General features: G+C 38.3%; 3 protein-coding genes across 4 annotated transcripts; 2 read left to right on the top strand and 1 right to left on the bottom strand.

Moving 5' to 3' along the window:
- Nucleotides 1–3,890: 3,890 nt before the first annotated feature.
- Nucleotides 3,891–11,956, top strand: LOC126787456 (DExH-box ATP-dependent RNA helicase DExH11). Its single transcript, XM_050513339.1, is given in 20 exon segments — nt 3,891–4,161; nt 4,378–4,609; nt 4,612–4,634; nt 5,016–5,276; nt 5,321–5,434; nt 5,514–5,624; nt 5,828–5,841; nt 5,843–5,883; nt 6,492–6,555; nt 6,557–6,788; nt 7,792–7,810; nt 7,813–7,900; nt 8,431–8,584; nt 9,487–9,952; nt 10,366–10,439; nt 10,441–10,581; nt 10,686–10,924; nt 11,400–11,486; nt 11,488–11,521; nt 11,607–11,956. Coding segments are annotated over 20 exon segments (2,742 nt in total). The 5' UTR covers nt 3,891–4,026; the 3' UTR covers nt 11,820–11,956.
- A 335-nt stretch (nt 11,957–12,291) lies between these two features.
- Nucleotides 12,292–13,436, bottom strand: LOC126787611 (uncharacterized). 2 transcript variants are annotated; one of them, XM_050513472.1, is made up of 3 exons: nt 13,085–13,436; nt 12,651–12,884; nt 12,292–12,561 (listed from the first exon to the last, which is right to left on the bottom strand). In XM_050513472.1, the coding sequence occupies exons 1-3, from the start codon at nt 13,313–13,315 to the stop codon at nt 12,520–12,522; spliced, it is 507 nt and encodes a 168-aa protein (XP_050369429.1). In that variant the 5' UTR covers nt 13,316–13,436; the 3' UTR covers nt 12,292–12,519. The 2 variants fall into 2 exon arrangements, with proteins under 2 accessions (XP_050369429.1, XP_050369430.1); XM_050513473.1 differs by having other exon boundaries at nt 12,651–12,881; nt 13,085–13,405.
- Nucleotides 13,437–15,013: 1,577 nt separating this feature from the next.
- Nucleotides 15,014–17,152, top strand: LOC126787606 (protein GRAVITROPIC IN THE LIGHT 1-like). The gene is made up of 3 exons (XM_050513466.1): nt 15,014–15,131; nt 15,499–16,197; nt 16,292–17,152. Exons 2-3 carry the CDS (start codon nt 15,534–15,536, stop codon nt 17,074–17,076), a joined length of 1,449 nt encoding a protein of 482 aa, XP_050369423.1. The 5' UTR covers nt 15,014–15,131; nt 15,499–15,533; the 3' UTR covers nt 17,077–17,152.
- Nucleotides 17,153–17,679: the final 527 nt, after the last annotated feature.

Here is a 17,679-nt window from a genome sequence, read left to right as displayed (position 1 = left end):
TAGAGAAATCAACATGTTTAAGCACTTATCAAATATCTAATTTAAGATCATAATCGGTGGAAGAACAAAGAACAAAACAATTAATCAACTACTTGTATCAAAATCGTTTTTAACTTTGAATGATTAACATATGCGACATTAACTAGTTGTCTTAATCACACATGCAATATAAGAACATACCGAAAATTAATCGAGAACATAAATAAACATAGACTCATGGAATAAAACCTAAAATCATTGAATTAAAATCGAAAACCTTAATTCATCATGTCATTAAAAAGTTACAAATACCTCATAGACAAGAATAAAAAAATAACGTTAACAAAACCTATACATAAATCATCCAAGAACAAGAACATAAAAACCCGAAAACTAAACATGAAGATCATAGAGTTACACTTTATAATTCTCCTCCCAAGGTTCCTTAGAAAGGTAGCACGAAATCTTCAAGAGTATGGTATCCTAGGCTCCCAAGCTTTGGACAGAAAATATGGTGAAGGGTGATGAATTCGGATTTTATGGTTCTTGGTGAATGAAAGTGTTTGGGCAAAGCTTTGGCTATACTTGTGTGCAAGGTTGATGATTTTTTTGTGTGGAAATGAGGTGTTATATATAGAGGAAGAAACCCAAGGGAGGCTGATCACAAAGTCCACAAAGTTGAAACCAAATTGGTTTAGGTTTCCTAAATTTTCTCAATTTGGCAGATATGACCTTTGTGCCTTGTTGTGGTCATAACTTTCTCTAGAAAATAGGTATTGAGCTGATTCAAACGGCATTTGAAAATAGACTTCCATAGCTTTCTATCTATATATCATGCATTGTCTGACTCATTATGAGTTGTCAAGGGGAGTCCGTCAAAGTTAGATTTTTTGTACAAATTTCTTCCTTTGAATTAGGGAGGCAACAAAAATCTTAATTGTTGCAGCATTGTTTGAATTTCTTACATTTTCTCATTAATTTGATGCATGCCTTCTTTGACTTTCTTACCTCTTCTCATTAATTTGTTACATGTCTTTTTTGACATTATTTGGTGCATGAATTTATGGTGATTCTAATATAGATTTGTGCTCTATATGTAAGAGAAACAAGGTCCCAAGTTTCTCTCATAGCCCTTGAATCAAAAGCAAATCAATGACTGAGATAATTATGCCGAGCTCACTGGACCTCCGAGTAATGATTCTAAATCCTACATAAACTAGATTCACACAGCTTTCTATCCATATATGGTACCTCTTCTAATTCGATCGGAGCTGTCCAGGGGAGCCCGTAGAAATTAGACTACGAATCTTGACAACATTTTGATTCTTGTATGGATTGGGCTTTTAAGTGAATATCTTGTTCTCCTTTATTAATTCTGATTTATATGCACGAAAATATCTTCATATACACCTTGGAAATCCATCTCCAACTTGGTTTTAGAATCTAACTCCCAATAGGAAACCATCAATGTCGCACGACCTCTCCTTATTCCTTGCGCAACTAGGATTGGTTTCATTCTCCAACATGAATTTATATTTCCTAATAAGCATAAGTATGTTAGAAACAAATAAAAAGGAAAGGATGAATCCTACTCGAACAAATAATCATATCTCAACAATGATTCTTAACACTTAGCACGATTTCATCATCAATTCACTCATAATCGATATAAGCTCTACCTAGACACTTATTCATACAAAAGAAACTAAAACATACTAAATAGAAGTAACAAATAGTAAGAATATGGCATAAACACATTAAGAACGTCACACTTTGTGCTCCTATCAAATAATAATCAAAATTGCCACATTTGAATGCAAATGTGAGATATTTTCACAATGGCCACACCATTAAAGGCCACAAATCCATACTTTTGTGGCTTTTACCTATGTTTTTTTTGTAGTGAATACATTTGTAAACCTAGATGCATTTTTCTACTTCTTCTTGGATGGTCCTTCATCATTGGACCACTACTCAACAAATCACAATTCTCCAGACCTATTTTAACAATCTTCAAGTAAGGTATGTATTCTTCGTTATATATATGATGAAGCATTATGTTGCTTAGTTATTTTAATTTAATTATCAAATGACTAATGATCTTTTAAAAATGGAATGAAGTTTGTACACGAAACTAATAACAAATTCTGATTTTTTTTAAATCGAATATATTATAGTTATATAAATAATATGATATATTTAATACGTTTTTAGCATAAGGGTAGTTTGGAGTGTGTATTGAGTAAAATATTGAAATGATTTTTTTATCAAAGTGGCCAACTATATAATAAAGAAGAAACATAAAGAGAACCAAATACAGCTATAAAACTCCTGCAATAACGGCTTGAAGGAAAACGGGAGCAGAAAAATAAAAAAACATCTTGACTGATAAAACTAGCATAGGCTGTAAGCTGGTGTGCAATAGAGTTGCCCTTTCTGTTGGTATACACAATCTTCAATCTTGATTGAGAGGCTAGGCTATAACTAATATCTTCATATTACCTCTCAAGTAAGATAACACATTGACATGCTAGAACTCTTGCGTCTTATGGTGACAATAGTCCAAAATGAGGGTGAGCACCATTTGCTAGCATAGTACCCCTTCTCATCCCTGATCACAAATCCTAGACCATCTTTCCTAGAATTGTGATGAAAAGTTTCATCAATGTTGATTTTTAAACAACCAAAGGGTTCACCTGATCCTTATGTTTTTACCACTACAAAACCTTAGGGTTGTTTAGTATGGAACCTGAATTCTTGAAACTTGAGATTGAGTATAATTCCAATACATGAAGCAAAGAAGATCTTATCATTCCAAATTCTTTCATTTCGTTCTTTCCACACACTCCAAAATTTGAAAAGAAGTTCACCAAAGCATGTTAAACTCAACTCCTTGGCACATTGGTCCAACCACCAAATCACATTCAATTCTATTACTCCAGCCCATGTAACACACTTGTTGCAGCACCAGGTTAGATGCATAATCTCATGTATAAAATCACAGTTGCAACTAAGATAGAGAGTAGACATAACACACAAGCCTTATAGTCCACAACTGTTGGTTGTGGTTTAAATTAATAAGCCCATCAATTATCTTTTGTATTAAACCCATATTATGACCTAACCCTATTAGGTTTAGGTTGTTGTCTAACAATATAAATACATGCTTTACCAACAGTATTGTAGAGAGAAATAAAGAGAGCCGCATCTTTGGGGTTATAGAGAAGTAGCCGCAGTTTAAGGTTCTATAGAAGTTGTTCTTCTATTTGGTGTTTTCTCTTTAGTGAGTGCATTTGGGTGCTATTGAGATATTGAGTTTGAGTGATAAACACCTTGTAATCTCCTTTTTGATATTAGTGGAATCTCCTCATTGTTTCTGCCCGTGGATATAACCCTTTGATTTTGGGGTGAACCACGTAAATCTTTGTTTCTCTGTCTATTTATCTTTTCTTAAGTTTTTGGTACTTCATACTTGTTACGCTTCCGCACAAAAACAACAACTCTCAAACTATTTAAAGAGGGTAGAATATCAAGATAGACTCTCTAATGTGTATCTTTGTTGTGTTAGGAATTAGTGTTTTCCATAACTTCTTCTAAAATAACTTCCCCATAGGTATATTTAGAGGCTTGAAGCTTGGGAGAATTAGCAAAAGGAGCATGATAAGCTCTCTTAACAAAATATTTACCATATTTTATCAATTTTCACGTCATTATATCATTACGTGTTGCCGACTTAATTGACGGTGTATTAAGTAACTGTGTGTATTAAGAGTATAACGGAGTGTATAAAAATTTTCAAAGAATTTATGACGGGAAATTTAGAATAAAAAAACGCAGAGGACACGCGCGACTGTGAGAAACGAGTAATTTCAAATTCCTCCGATTGCCTTGTGCACAGTCCCGGCCGATACACACCAAATGAGTGACACTGAAGCCAGCGACCCGAATAAACAAAACCCGCCACAATCAAACGCGTCATTCTCAATCCGAAAACCCGACTTCAAAACCCCTCAAACACTCCACAAAAAAACATTCCCACACTAAAAAATGGATCCGATAGAAGCCGCGAAGGAGCTCTCATTCCGGGTCGGGTTCTCCGGCCACAGCGGCCACATCAGGCTCGAGCTTCTCTTCACCTCCGAGCGCTCCGACCCCGTCAAGTCTCTCCCCGATTTCGTTCTGGTCAGTCCTCCTCCCCCTACCGATTCAATTGCTTTTCAATTCATGTCCTCTCAGTTTCTTAAATCGCTAGGGTTTGGCTTTATTCATCGAATTCTAGTAGTAATAGTTTCATTACTAATATATTATAGGAAATTTGTTTTTGAACTGAAGAGTGATTGGAGTTCAGTGACGAAATCATGATCTTAGAGTTGATATATGTGTTTGATTGTGTTTCAGCCGCCTGCATTTGCTAGGGAAACGCCGGAGTCGATAAAGGAGTATATAGGGGAGACATATCTGTTGCCTAGATTGGATTCCGATGTATTTTCACCGGAAAAGGCCAGGAGGCAGTGGGATTTCGACTGGTTTGACAGGGCGAATGTGCCGTTGGAGCCGTCGTTGCCGCGGTGTGTTGTTGTTCCTACATGGGAGTTGCCGTTCAGGTGCCAGAAGAATGGATCAGAAGGAGGGAATGGGAGCCCAAATCTGTGCAGGTGTGTGGCTCTCTCGGCGTTTTTATTACCACGTATGATTAGTTAACTATAGGACTCAGGAACATACTGCATTGGTACTTATTGTTTGTTATTAAAGTTCATTGAGTAAAATGAAAGGCAGCTGAAGCCGAGCCATTCCCTCTTGAAAAAGGGCGGAGAGGTTTCAATTTTGGCCTACACTAGTGGACACAAACTAACAATATTGGAGCTTTAGTTTTTCTTTGCTTTTTCGAGTCGTGTTGGCCATTTTCTTTTCTTTTCGAGCCATATGTCATTAGGTCCCCAGTTGTAGTAATGGTTGTACTGTTGTAATGTAGTCTCACAATTGTTATCTAGGTTTTCAAAATGTGTACCAGACTTTGCTTAATTGTATTTCCTTAGGTCGATGAAACAGAACTTACTGTAGAAGCACAAGAGTCTGGTTCATTGCCACGCATGGCCGGACCAGCAAAGGATTTTGTACGCGGAAGCATCAGCAACCGTCCTTTTCGTCCAGGAGGCTTGGATGATTCCCAATCTCTAGAAAGAACTATTCCTGATGGTGTTTCTAATGGCGAATGGGTCCACCAACTTCTTATTGGTGGCCCTGCACAGGCTGTTCCACCAAGTTTCAAGCAAGGACTGGACCTTGGTCCTCTCAAGGTTAGTTCAGTTGTGATATGGATTGAAAGTTATAGAATTAAATATATGATAGCATGTCGGGAATTGACCTCACAAGTAGTTCTGAGAAAAGTCAGATTCGTGTTTTCTGCGACAAAGCATTTTCACGACGGAAGGGATCCGATAGGAATTTACCTCAGGTCCAGTTGCATACTGATCAATTTATCTCAGTTAAATATAAAACCTTGGGCTTTAGACATCATATGTTCTCGACTGCAGGTTGTCAGAGTTCAAAACCTTCTCCATAGAGGGATTGGGGTCCATCATGCAGGACTTCTTCCAATTGTTAAGGAAGTTGTTGAAATTCTCTTTTGTCGAGGTGTGATAAAGGTAAATGTCTGTTCTGGATTTTATTTGCCTCATGACATTGATGTTTTGTTATTTAAAAAGTTACTCTGGAACCCGGATACCTCGACGATGTTTCAGGTAACTGTATATTTATGAACTTCCTCTGATATATTTCTTTATCTAATTGAATTTGTGTTACTCTGGTGATTTTGGTTTTGTAATTTTTCCTTCTTCTTTTTTTGTAGGTACTGTTCTCAACAGACATTTGCAATGGGAGTAAATGCACCAGCTAGAACAGTGAGTTGTTTTAGGAACTATTGTTAAAATTGGAAGTTTAATTTATACTGCCATAATAATATTTGTGGGTTGGTTCCTTGGTAAAAAACTACTTGTCTAAACAAGAAAAATCTTCACCTGGTAAATATTCTATGTTTCTGTGATCTTTCATCTTTTTGAGAGTTTGAGTGCTTTCATTCATTGATCAGTCCAAGTCCAATGGAATAATCCTGTTGGCTCAGGTCGTTATATATGACGTCGATTGAAGATATTTAATATCTAGCTGAGTAATTTAATTTCTATTTCTCATAAACACATTTGATTCAAGTTCCCCAGGAATTTGTCTGTAAATGGTTGTGTTATGTTTACTTGTTTATCACTGTGGAAAAGAAGATGGTCTGTGGCACCTAAATGTCTAATTTTATTGCAAACGACTTCTAGTTTTCTGTGTTGCACGATGCATCAATATGAAGAAATAAAGTATTAGGAATCAGAGGAAAAGAATTGTGTTTTTGCATATATTTATATATGGACGGATGATTAGCGACGGTGCATCTTCCTATGCTATGCTGTAGTTAGTTATAACTTTACTATCTGGAACTCTAACCTGTGTCAACATTTTGGGCAGGTTGTTTTTTGATACTTTAAGGAAATTTGATGGCAAAGAATTCAGACAACTACTACCAGGAGAGTACACTTGCAGGCAGGAGAGGACTTGATAAAATTGGTACTGTGATAGTAATGTGCCGTGATGAAATCCTAGAAGAGAGCTATTTGAAGCATGTCATAGTTGGAAGTGCAACCAAGCTAGAATCTCAGTTTCGGCTTACTTATATTATGATCATGCATCTTCTTCGTGTTGAAGGTACCTATTTCTTAATATCAGCCCCATTCATACATTTTGGATATACTAGATGGAAGAAGCTAAAAGTAAGCACATTCAACTATGTATATAGAGTGAGTTTTTGGGTTTTGACCTGTACAGTAAATACTCTCATCCATAACCTCTGTTAGTTCTGTAGCTCTATGGGAGCAAATGAAATATATTGTTTTAGTATATTTGAGGTCCTAAAAACTTGTTGGGTTTCCAGCCCATGTGTTTTTCCTAAGATGGTTTCTTAGAGTATGGTGTTCCAGTAAGGATAGGGAATCCTTATTGATGATGGTTTACTTGTAGAAGGAGGAGGCTTTATAGCCTATCACTATTAGGAATAGGATTCCTATTTGGTGAGGAAACATGTTTGTCCTTATGGCGATATAAGGAGGGCTTATGCTCTAGGTTTAGGCATCACAGAGATAAAGAGCATAGTGTGTTCCATTCTCGGTTAGAGGGTGAGAGAGGGCAGAGAGGAGAAAGATAGGAAGAGAAGAGAGTCCTTGTTTTCTTAGTCTTTCTTGTGTACCCATTATTAATATAGTGGAAGTGTGTTTCTGTCCGGTGGATGTAGGCAAAGCTATTTGCTGAACCACCTTAAATCTGTGTTCCTGTGTTCTTTTCTTTGTGGTTGTTTCTCTTGGTTTGCTGTGCTTGTTCTGTTTCTCTGACTAACTTGTTGACCGATTCACTACAAAACTTTCCTTATCTTATACTGTAAGTGCATTCTATCTGTGGTGGATTAAATTTCTGTTGAGATTCACTAGGATGAATATAGACCTTCCATTGAGATTGACTAGGATAGAATTTAAGTCCCTTTAGACATTGCTGAACCTATAAAAAGCAATGGCCTTTTTGTGTTCTTCGCAGCGAATGGCCAACAACCTTCTTCTTATAAGCTAATTTTCAGATTAATCAAACGAACAATTTGTTTATTTCCTATTTCTATCAATTTATAAAGAACATAAGAAATAAACAAAATTGAGACCATTTACAAAGTTCAATCTTTGCTGTTATAATGAGTTCATTTACAAATATTGATTGAGACCATCACCACAGGTGGAGGACATGCTGAAAAGAAGTTTGCTGAGTTCCATGCTCAAAAGAAACTACCAGATATGCAGCAACTTCTGATGCGAAAGCTTGCTCAGCCTACTAAAAGTATCAAGTATGTTCACATCGGTGTCTTGATTATTGCTGATCTGCTTAATTGTTTTGTATTGTACAATATATACATATGGGGTTCAGCACAGTCCCCTTTAAACTGATTTGTTATTTGATAGTTGTATATGTGCTTGTTGCACTCAGTATATTGGTAACTTGTGACATGACATGTGCATAGTTTGTCAGGCATGCAAGGTTTAAAATTATATAAGACAGTTGCTCAAATGAACTTGAAACATTTTTCTGGTTGGAAATTTGCTGATTTTTGTTGTATGCTAGGGAAATTATTTTAGGCTCTAAGTGTGCGTATCTTACAATACTAGTTGCATCTATACCACTTGTGGACATGTTATAGCATACTAGGCATTTGTCAGTAATAGAAACAAATTATTCTTTATCTCTTTTTTGGACTCCAACTGTTTACGGGTTCCCTTTGTTTAAGGTTAATTAATAGATCTCTTGAGAGTAATGAACAGAAATTTCTTTTATTATATTTTGTCTTATGCGGTTCGTGTAATGGGTATTTTCTTGTAGATGCATAAAAGGGGAACCAGCTATTGAAGAGTATTATGACATGTACTCAGAAGAGGAGAAGCTTAGCACAGAAATATTGGATGCAGTAATGCCGTCCCATGTTGCCCAACAATCTCTTACACCTGGAAGAGTGGTTGTCATGAAATCACAATCAGTAAGTCCTTAATTATGTAATTAGTTATTAAAATTTCCATCCTTGTTCTCCTTGTGGATCCGATTTCTGTTGGTACTCTTAGGAGTATTACTAATTGTGGACCTTGTGGTAAGGCGTCAAGCTGTTGACCTAACATCCAGTGTCAAGCTTTTGATAAATGTCAATCCCTGCATGATTTTTGTGCCTGTTTCTTGTATGGAAAACACACACACACACACACACACACACACACACATACCTGTATCAGGCTGACTGCTGACATCTGATGAGTACCTTCTAAAACTAAGATTAGAAGATAAACATGTACTTGAGACTATGTTGTTTTAACTCTAAATTTAACCACAACTTTACAGGATCCTGTACATATATTAAACCTGGCCAAAGCTTGATAAATCACTGAGATTTGTATGCATGAGGATGGGAGATATCATGGAGGAAATTTACATAAATTGAAAAAGTGAAGTTTTATGTAATGAAGCATGAGTGTTTGTATAGCTGAGGTATCCATATCTTCAGCCTAAAACGAAATTAGTACGTTAGATATCAACTTTTTAAAATTAACTGATAAAAGTAGATATTTCAACTAGTTACAGCCTTTCAGAGTCAATAGGGATTTTGCATTGAGGTTTTGCCATCCCATCCTCGCTTCTGATCTTCAAACTGAAGTTGAAAGGAATGCTCTACTAGAAGTGGACAACAGGTCCAAAAGAGATTCAGAGCAGAAGAATGTTTGTAGTCCTCACTTAGGATGATATGTATGTTGTTAGATTTGAAGTATGTGATACTGTTAATGTGTTTACAGTTTGATTTACATGTAAACTCCATTCTGTCTATGAAGCTCTTATCTGTTTTTTTGTTATAGTCGTTATGCGAGTGCACCTTTCTGGATGTTCTTCCAACAGGCCCAGGATCACTTACTTGGAGTTGTTGTGAAAGCACCTTCTTCTAGTAATAAGCAACACATCGTTCTAGGACTGAAACCTGAACTACCAGCAACATTGCAAAATCCCCGGGCTAGTGGTAACTTACAAGACACCAAAAACACTGATTCTTCTCAGGGTTTCTACATGGTACCAAAATCTAAACGTGCTCTTGAAGAAGATTATTGTACCTCTGTTTCTTCTCGTAAAGGATCAGGTGTCATCAACATAAAATTACCACACCAAGGTGCTGCTTGTGGGGTGAGATACGGGGTTAGAGGTGCTGACAACACAGACTTCTTATACATATGCACTCGCAAAATAAAGATTGACCAAGTTAGACTTCTTGAGGACAGCACTAGTGCTGCTTACTCCAAGACAGTGCAAGAGCTATTAGACACAAAATCTGATGGAAATAAGTACCCTCCAGCCTTGGATCCATTGAAAGGTATGTCTATTTTACAACCAATATAACAATGTGTGGAAAAGCAAGTTCTGATGACTGACACTAATGTGTCCCTACATAAAAAGTATATACTATTGTACTCAAATAATTTCATTATTGAAATATCTTCATAATAATGTTAATACTTGATACACACACACACACACACACACACACACTTTACTGCACCCATATAGAATTGTAAAGCTGTGCATAGCTTCCTCATATTTATGTCCAATCATCACACACTAGCGGATTTCATGTTTACTTTCTCTTTTCTGTTTTATTACTTAGGTTTATAAGTCTGATTGTTGAAATAACAAATTAATAATGTGCAGAAAACTTGGATAATTTGAGATTTTGTTAGACTTAACTCATCTTTTAAGCTGACCTTCATTGTGGTGATCCTGGTTCAGATCTGAAGTTGAAAGACATGCATCTTGTGGAAACATATTACAAATGGACCAACTTATTGCAGAAGATGGCAAATAAATAAGTGTCATGGATGTATTAAATTGGAGGAGCACATCAAGTTGGCTAGAGAGATAAAGAAACACAGCGAGGAAGTTAATGCTCTCAAGTATCAAATGTCAGATGAAGCACTTCAGCAGATGCCAGATTTTCAAGGCCGGGTACATTTTCATTATTTGCATATTTCTTTCTGTGTTGCTTTGGCTGATATAGAATGTGTCTACAGAAGTATGGGGTCCTGAAGATTTGACTTTATATTTTTCAGATTGATGTTCTGAAGGAAATCGGATGTATAGATGCTGACCTTGTTGTTCAAATAAAAGGTCGTGTCACATGCGAGATGAATTCTGGGGAGGAGTTGATATGCACTGAATGTTTGTTTGAGAACCAGCTAGATGATCTGGAACCAGAAGAAGCTGTGGCATTAATGTCTTCTTTTGTTTTTCAGCAGAAGAATACTTCTGAACCTTCACTTACCCCTAAACTTGCTATGGCGAAAGAGAGGTCATTCTCCATCTTTTGCATATTGATTTTTCTTCTGTCATAAGACTTCCAGACTCAGATCTTGAATACAAAATATGTGCCTGGTATTTAGGTAGTATTACTGTGTGCTTGCATTTGGAAGCTACATTTGCTACTAGATTTGCCCGTGCTTATTGCTTTGATGTTAGCACTGCAAACTCTTTGGTGGTGACCTATAATTTTAATTTTTTATTCTTGACGCAATCTCCTTGCCGATTGTTTCAATAAATGAGGTTTATGAGGGTCCTACTTCAGTATTCATAATCCAAATGTTAACAACATGCATGGCATAATTGATATTAAAATGGTCTGTTCTGCATTTTTCTAACCTAGTTTAATTTCAAACTCCTAGCAAATTTTTTTTTTTTGAAAAATTAAATTAAAAGATTAATTAAATATTCAAAATAAGACTAATGTAGTGACCATTAGAATATGACTAGACGTTTGTTAATTTCAGATTGTACAATACAGCAATAAGACTAGGCGAGCTGCAAGCTTACTTCAAACTTCCAATTAATCCCGAGGAGTATGCCAAAGAGAATCTCAGGACTTGTTGAAGTCGTTTATGAGTGGGCAATGGTTTGACTGTTTGACCTTAGAATTCCATCAGTTATTCCTGTGACTTGTCTGAGCAGTCTATCTTACATGTCTTTATTATTTGCAGGGCACACCATTTGCAGATATTTGTGAACTTACAGATGTTCCTGAAGGCATGATAGTGCGCACCATTGTTAGACTTGATGAGACATGTCGTGAATTCAAGAATGCTGCATCTATTATGGGTAATTCTGCTCTGTACAAGAAAATGGAGACGGCTTTAAATGCAGTAAAACGTGACATTGTTTTTGCAGCTAGCTTGTATGTAACAGGAGTATGACTGCTTCCTAACTTGAAGGTACAAATCTCCAGTTCCTCCTTGTACATACCATGTGGAAGGATCTGGAAATGAGCCATACCTTGTTGTATATTAGTGAATCCTGAATTCCATTAAAGTGCTCAATGTTTCTACCCTTATGTGGAACTTTTCCTGCTTAGCAAATTTTGATGTAAGATATGGCAGAATTTGTTTTTGCCATTTTACTTGAGATTCAGAGATAGAAAACCCTTCAGCTGCTAACAAGCTGACAAATTAATCTGTTTTGAGGCTCAACGTATATTTATGGTTCAAATGCAGTGTTATTCTGCAATTTGTCATCATTGTTCTGTTTTGCTGGTGGCTATTATTTGGCCATTTAAGTCGTACTAAGCAATGTTCTCTTGGTGAATCAACTACAGCACTGGTATTTTACCATAAGACATTATGATGCAACTCATAAGAGAATCAAAGAACAAAAAACAGTAGAGGGATCTGCAGTAATTTCTGATATGAATAGATTCAGCAGCTGTTTCCAGTCTCTTGTAACTGGAAGAAGTATATAAAGCTCTCTTTATTACATACCCTCATCAATTCATGGCACACAGGTGATTAAACATAAACTTATTGGCCACAACAATGGGTCTACAAAGTCACAAATTGCAGGGAGAAATCTGCAGCAATTAGCAGATCTCTTATAAGGTGATGGAAATTCACATTCTCCCTAGTTGTCACTTCTGCCTGGCTTGCCTGAACCAAAAGGTACCTAGAACAAGAAAAGAGTCGCATAGGTTCAGTTCCGATAGCCGAAAAGGGACTGAGTTCGCAAAATGGAAATGTGTATCGTAAACTTACTGCATTAGCAGCTTCTGGTACCCAGTCGTTAGTTGCTGGGTTGCCTTGGCAAGAGGCGTGAATGCTGGTGTCTGAATCCGGTTCAAGGCGGTAACCTCTGTCGCTAGGGTTTTGTACCTTGATGAACCCTGTTCCTGTTGTGTGGTGTTGCTTGTCAATGCAGTTCAGATCCTCGTAGTAATCTGTCTCCACAAATTCCTCACTCACCTCACTTCCATTGACAACCAATTTCTGCTTCAAATACTCAAAATGAAACACGTAATTAATGCATTTCACTGCAAAACTCATCAACCAAGCGTTTGTAGTACGACGATTAGGATAATTGCCCCCGGCAGACGCAGATAATTAATTGTATCTTTTTGTGGAAAACAGTTTTTTTGTTTTGTTTTAAGAGGAAAACAGATTATGTAGATGAGAAAAGAAAGAAAACCAACCTGTGAATCATTTTCGAGTCGTCGGAACTCAGCAAGTTCAGGAATAGGCTCTTGTTTATCATCCAAAGAGAGAACATCGACATATTGAGACGCATGTTCGCTGCGTTGAGGTTTCGTGTGACGCTTGGGCGTTACTCCATCGAAGTATTCTCTTGTCTCGGACTCAATCTTTGCTTCTTCTTCTTTTGACAAATGAGCGTCACTCCTGTTAGGCCTCCCACAACACTCCATTATTCTCTTCTGTATAGTTTCTCCTTGCCACTCTTTTGTTTCCACAAAAGTTTGGGAATTATATGAGAAAATGGGGGTACGAATGGTGGTTTAGAAGTGGGCAGATATTTGTTAGTTGCATTATTGTGTTGAGGAGCAAGTGTGGTGGAAATTGTGACCCAAATAAAGTATCCAACTTTCTCAAGAGAAATATCCAACTGAATCTGCGATCTTATCCATTTAGTCTCTCTACTATATGGCAGTTAGGTGGCAAATTCAAGTGTGGTTTTTTATTTTTCTCTTGTAGCTTTCAAATTTAAGGTCACTTTATTTGACTTGTCCATCTGAAAAATGCAGAATTTTTTATATGAATGTGGGGATATATGTAGTAGAATTCTTTTTTTATTCAACTAGGAGGCTCAATCACATGTCTGGAGCGTTTAAACATTAAAGAGTCTTGAATGACTATGTTTTGTTCAATTTGTTTGATAACTTCGCTCATATATATATATATTAGGCCTCTTCAGATGCGGACGCCTCGATTTCGGCGACGGCAGGCCGCAACGGCGTGGCGGACCAGCACAGCCGCAATACTCACCTCCCGGTGATCCCATCTGTGCCGGCTGGAGCTCCATCAGTGATCCACGGTGGGTGAAATCTGCAACAATCAAGTTTTTGGGCAGATTCCGGCGATTTCGCGATTCCGGCCGCCGTGGGTCGCCGATGGAGCTCCGATCGGCACAGACGGGACCGCCGAGAGGTGTGGAGTGCGGTTGTCGTAGTCTGCCCCACCGTTGCGGCCTGCCGTTCCCAGAATCAGTGAATCCGTACCTTACGTAAGGTACGGATGTCCAGACCTGAAAATTCTCTTATATATACATATATTTCTCACAGTGAGTCGAAGAGCTAAAGTGTGATGGCATACATTGATGTCATGATAAGATATTGACATTTATGTGATGAAATATGAATTCTCCACATGTGAGTTTGTTTCTATTTTCGTAAATAAAAGGAGGGAGGGGACACACACTTATGTCTTGCAACTACTAATGTTAGTTACAAGTTGGAACATAGAGATTTGATTTCAATTTCAATCGATCCGTTCTTCTTTGTTTCCTACAAAAAGGAGCATTTCTAGTCTTGTTTTGGAACATGGATATCTCCTTCTCTAATATTTGACAATAAATTTGGCTAGTCATTCTTAAAAAAAATTACTGATATCCGTCAGAATTGGGTTACATTTTTCAAACAGTTACTATACGAAATCAAAAGTTATTGATACAATATTCAAAAAGTTACTATATGAAGTCGGAAATTATTATTGACATCAAAATGTAAAACTATAAGCGTCCTGTGTTCTCTTTAAAGTTATCATCACTCTTAATAATTTGTTGACATTGTATGGAAGGAAAATATGTATATGTAGAGTTCGAGAAATAAGAGTAAGAAGTTAATTCCGAATTTGAGGTTTGAACATTTTTCCAAGTAATACACTTGCAGAGGGGGACATGATGCCCTTCTTTACTCGGAGAATGACTCACATAATCACACCATCACCTTTGTTGGTCTGAATAAATTACAACAGGAACTAGAAAACCAAGCAAGATAACAACACTACTCAAACCATCATAATTTTAATTATTTAGAAAAAAAATCATTTTGTATTTGTGTAGATAACAGTGTTGGGCTTTCCAACCCATCATTTCGTACTCCTTTTGAGTTTTGACCCTCATCAGTTACTTGCTCAGTCTCCACTGCTGTTCAGTATCAGTTCGGCTAGCTCCGCACCGTCTCGTACTCCCATTCACTCTAATCGGACGGCGACATATACAACCAGGTAAGGATCTCAACTTTGCTTCCAATACTAATTTCCCAAATCTGCTTCTTTTCTCTGCATTTCGTTTCAACTTAGAGTCATCACCAAAAGATTCAGCCTAGTGTCATTAATTTGTTTGATTATTAAGCTCTTCTGGGTTATTGTTTGAGTCAGGATTTGGTCTTCTGGGTCAGGATTTGGTCTTCTTCTTCTTCTTCTTCTTCTTCTTCTTGAGAAGAGCACTAGATAGGTCAAATAGATGAATCATTGAGCTTCAGCTCACTGACTAACTGTTGAAATGGGTTTTGCTGGGTTTATGGTCTCTGAAAGAATCTGAATCTGATTCATCTATTTTGATTTTCTTGTGGGTACATTACAATTGATTTAGAGGAGTATAGGTCAAGGTGAGGAAGAAAGAGGGTAATGGCGGCAAAGGTTTCGAATTTCACTGATTTGGTTCAGAGGGTGGCGGCTTCCTGCTTGCTGCACCCACTTGGCTCCGGCCGGATTAATGGTGCATTCTCTGTGAATGGCGCCGGAGACGAGGATGATTTTAGTGAGCTTGAGTTAGATGAGCCGGAGGAGGAAGTGAAAGAAGAGGAGGAGATTGGTGGTAATGGAGGAGGGTTTAGGGTCCGGGAGGAGGAGGGGTCAAGGAAGGAGGTAATGGAGATAGAGATGGCAATGTGGGAAGTGTTTGATGCAGTTTCGGCAATGAAGAGGGCTTATGCTGGCCTGCAGAAGGCGCATAGCCCGTGGGACCCTGAGAAGATGAGGGTGGCCGATGTGGCGGTGGTGGGGGAGCTGAGGAAGCTCGGAGTGTTGAGGGAGAGATTTAGGAGGAGATGTTCTAGCTTGGGAGGTTATAGAGGTGGAGGAGCCATGGCGGGTGGTACGCTGATGAGGGAGGTCGTGGCGCCATATGAGGCCGCGGTGGATGAGCTGAAAAAGGAGGTCAAGGCTAAGGAAGTGGAGGTTGATAACCTCAAGGAAAAGCTCAGCAGTGTTGTTAATGGCTCCAATGGGCATAATGGCAAGAAGGGCAGATCAATCTCAAGGAGGAAGGTAGGTTGCAGTCAACTTCAAGGTACTAATTTCTAAACCCCTGCCATGACTTTGTGATTGTATTGAGAAATTATAATTGCAGCCTTGTAATGGCCCTGTGATAACTGTGATTACAGTTGTAGCTGCTCCAGCACCAGATTTGTTTGAGTCAACCATGAGCCAAGTGAAAGAGGCATCAAAGTCCTTCACTTCACTACTCTTCTCTCTCATGCGTGCCGCTCATTGGGACATTGCAGCAGCTGTGCATTCCATTGAAGCTGCCACTGTCACTGCCACTACCACAACATCAATCAACACATCTTCCATTGTCACAACAACGCAGAATGGCAATGCCAAGTATGCTCTCCAGTCCTACATTTCCAGCAAAATGTTCCAAGGTTTTGATCACGAGACATTCTACATGGATGGTAGCCTCTCTTCACTTCTCAACCCGGATCAGTACCGCCGGGATTGCTTCACTCAATACCATGACATGAAGGCCATGGATCCTGCAGAGCTTCTTGGAATTTTGCCCACGTGTGCCTTTGGCAAGTTCTGCTCAAACAAGTACTTGGCAATAGTTCATCCCAAGATGGAAGAGTCATTATTCGGAGACTTGGATCAGCGACGGCAGGTCTTAGATGGAAACCACCCTAGGAGTGAGTTTTACAGCCAGTTCTTGGGAATGGCTAAGTCAGTCTGGTTACTGCACTTGCTGGCCTTCTCTCTTGACCCAACACCTAGTCAGTTTGAGGCTACCAGAGGTGCTGAGTTTCATCCACACTACATGGAAAGTGTTGTCAAGTTTTCAGGTGCACGGGTTCCTTTGGATCAGGTTGTCGGGTTTCCTGTAAGTCTTGGGTTCAAGCTTGGGAATGGGTCTATTATCAAAGCCAGAGTTTACCTGGTTTCCAGGGATTAGAAGATACAAGTCTGATGTTGCTAGAATTTAGTCCTCTCCAATAAATGTTCACCGATGTTATATAAAATGGAAAATGTGTATCTGTTTTTCTCCAATTGCGCTACTAACAAACATTGCACCCTGGAAGCCGTCCCTTGCAAGTCAGACGTCCTTGACATCTCTCAATTAACCAGAAGATTATAACGACGAACTGCATGATTTTGGGCAGGCTTTCTAGCTTGGTCGACCCCTTTTGCGGAAGCAATACTCCACCTTGGATCTGCCATCTCACTTCAAGAGTGTGGAAATTGGATGACACTTCAAAGTTCAAGCCAGAACAAAGGAACATTTTCCGTTTGGCTTCAATAACTGAAAAGATGAACAGTTGCATAGCAGCCCTTTCTAATCTGGACGAATTAGTCTGGACATGGGAATGATGGGATGGAATGGGCCGGTTGTGTCCCGCAAGTAAACAAAAGGGGTTATCATAATCTATAATCCGGCCAACAAGCAATCTACAATACTTGGCCAATCTATGATCCAACAAGCTGACCTTGTGAATAGATCAAGCAAGAAATGAAGTGACAAACAACTATATCTATTGTTGTTTTTGGTCACTCGCTT

The sequence above is a fragment of the Argentina anserina genome, chromosome 3, assembly GCF_933775445.1.
Source record: "Argentina anserina chromosome 3, drPotAnse1.1, whole genome shotgun sequence".
NCBI classification, from domain to species: Eukaryota; Viridiplantae; Streptophyta; class Magnoliopsida; order Rosales; family Rosaceae; genus Argentina; species Argentina anserina.
This window is presented reverse-complemented; position numbering and strand designations above follow the sequence as displayed.

Coding starts and splice junctions, on each gene's coding strand:
- LOC126787611 (XM_050513472.1), bottom strand. CDS start 13,315: ATGGAGTGTTGTGGGAGGCCTAACAGGAGTGACGCTCATTTGTCAAAA. Junction 12,885..13,084: donor GACTCGAAAATGATTCACAG/GTTGGTTTTCTT, acceptor GAGTATTTGAAG/CAGAAATTGGTTGTCAATGG. Junction 12,562..12,650: donor TACCAGAAGCTGCTAATGCA/GTAAGTTTACGA, acceptor TTCTTGTTCTAG/GTACCTTTTGGTTCAGGCAA.
- LOC126787606 (XM_050513466.1), top strand. CDS start 15,534: ATGGCGGCAAAGGTTTCGAATTTCACTGATTTGGTTCAGAGGGTGGCG. Junction 16,198..16,291: donor AGGTTGCAGTCAACTTCAAG/GTACTAATTTCT, acceptor CTGTGATTACAG/TTGTAGCTGCTCCAGCACCA.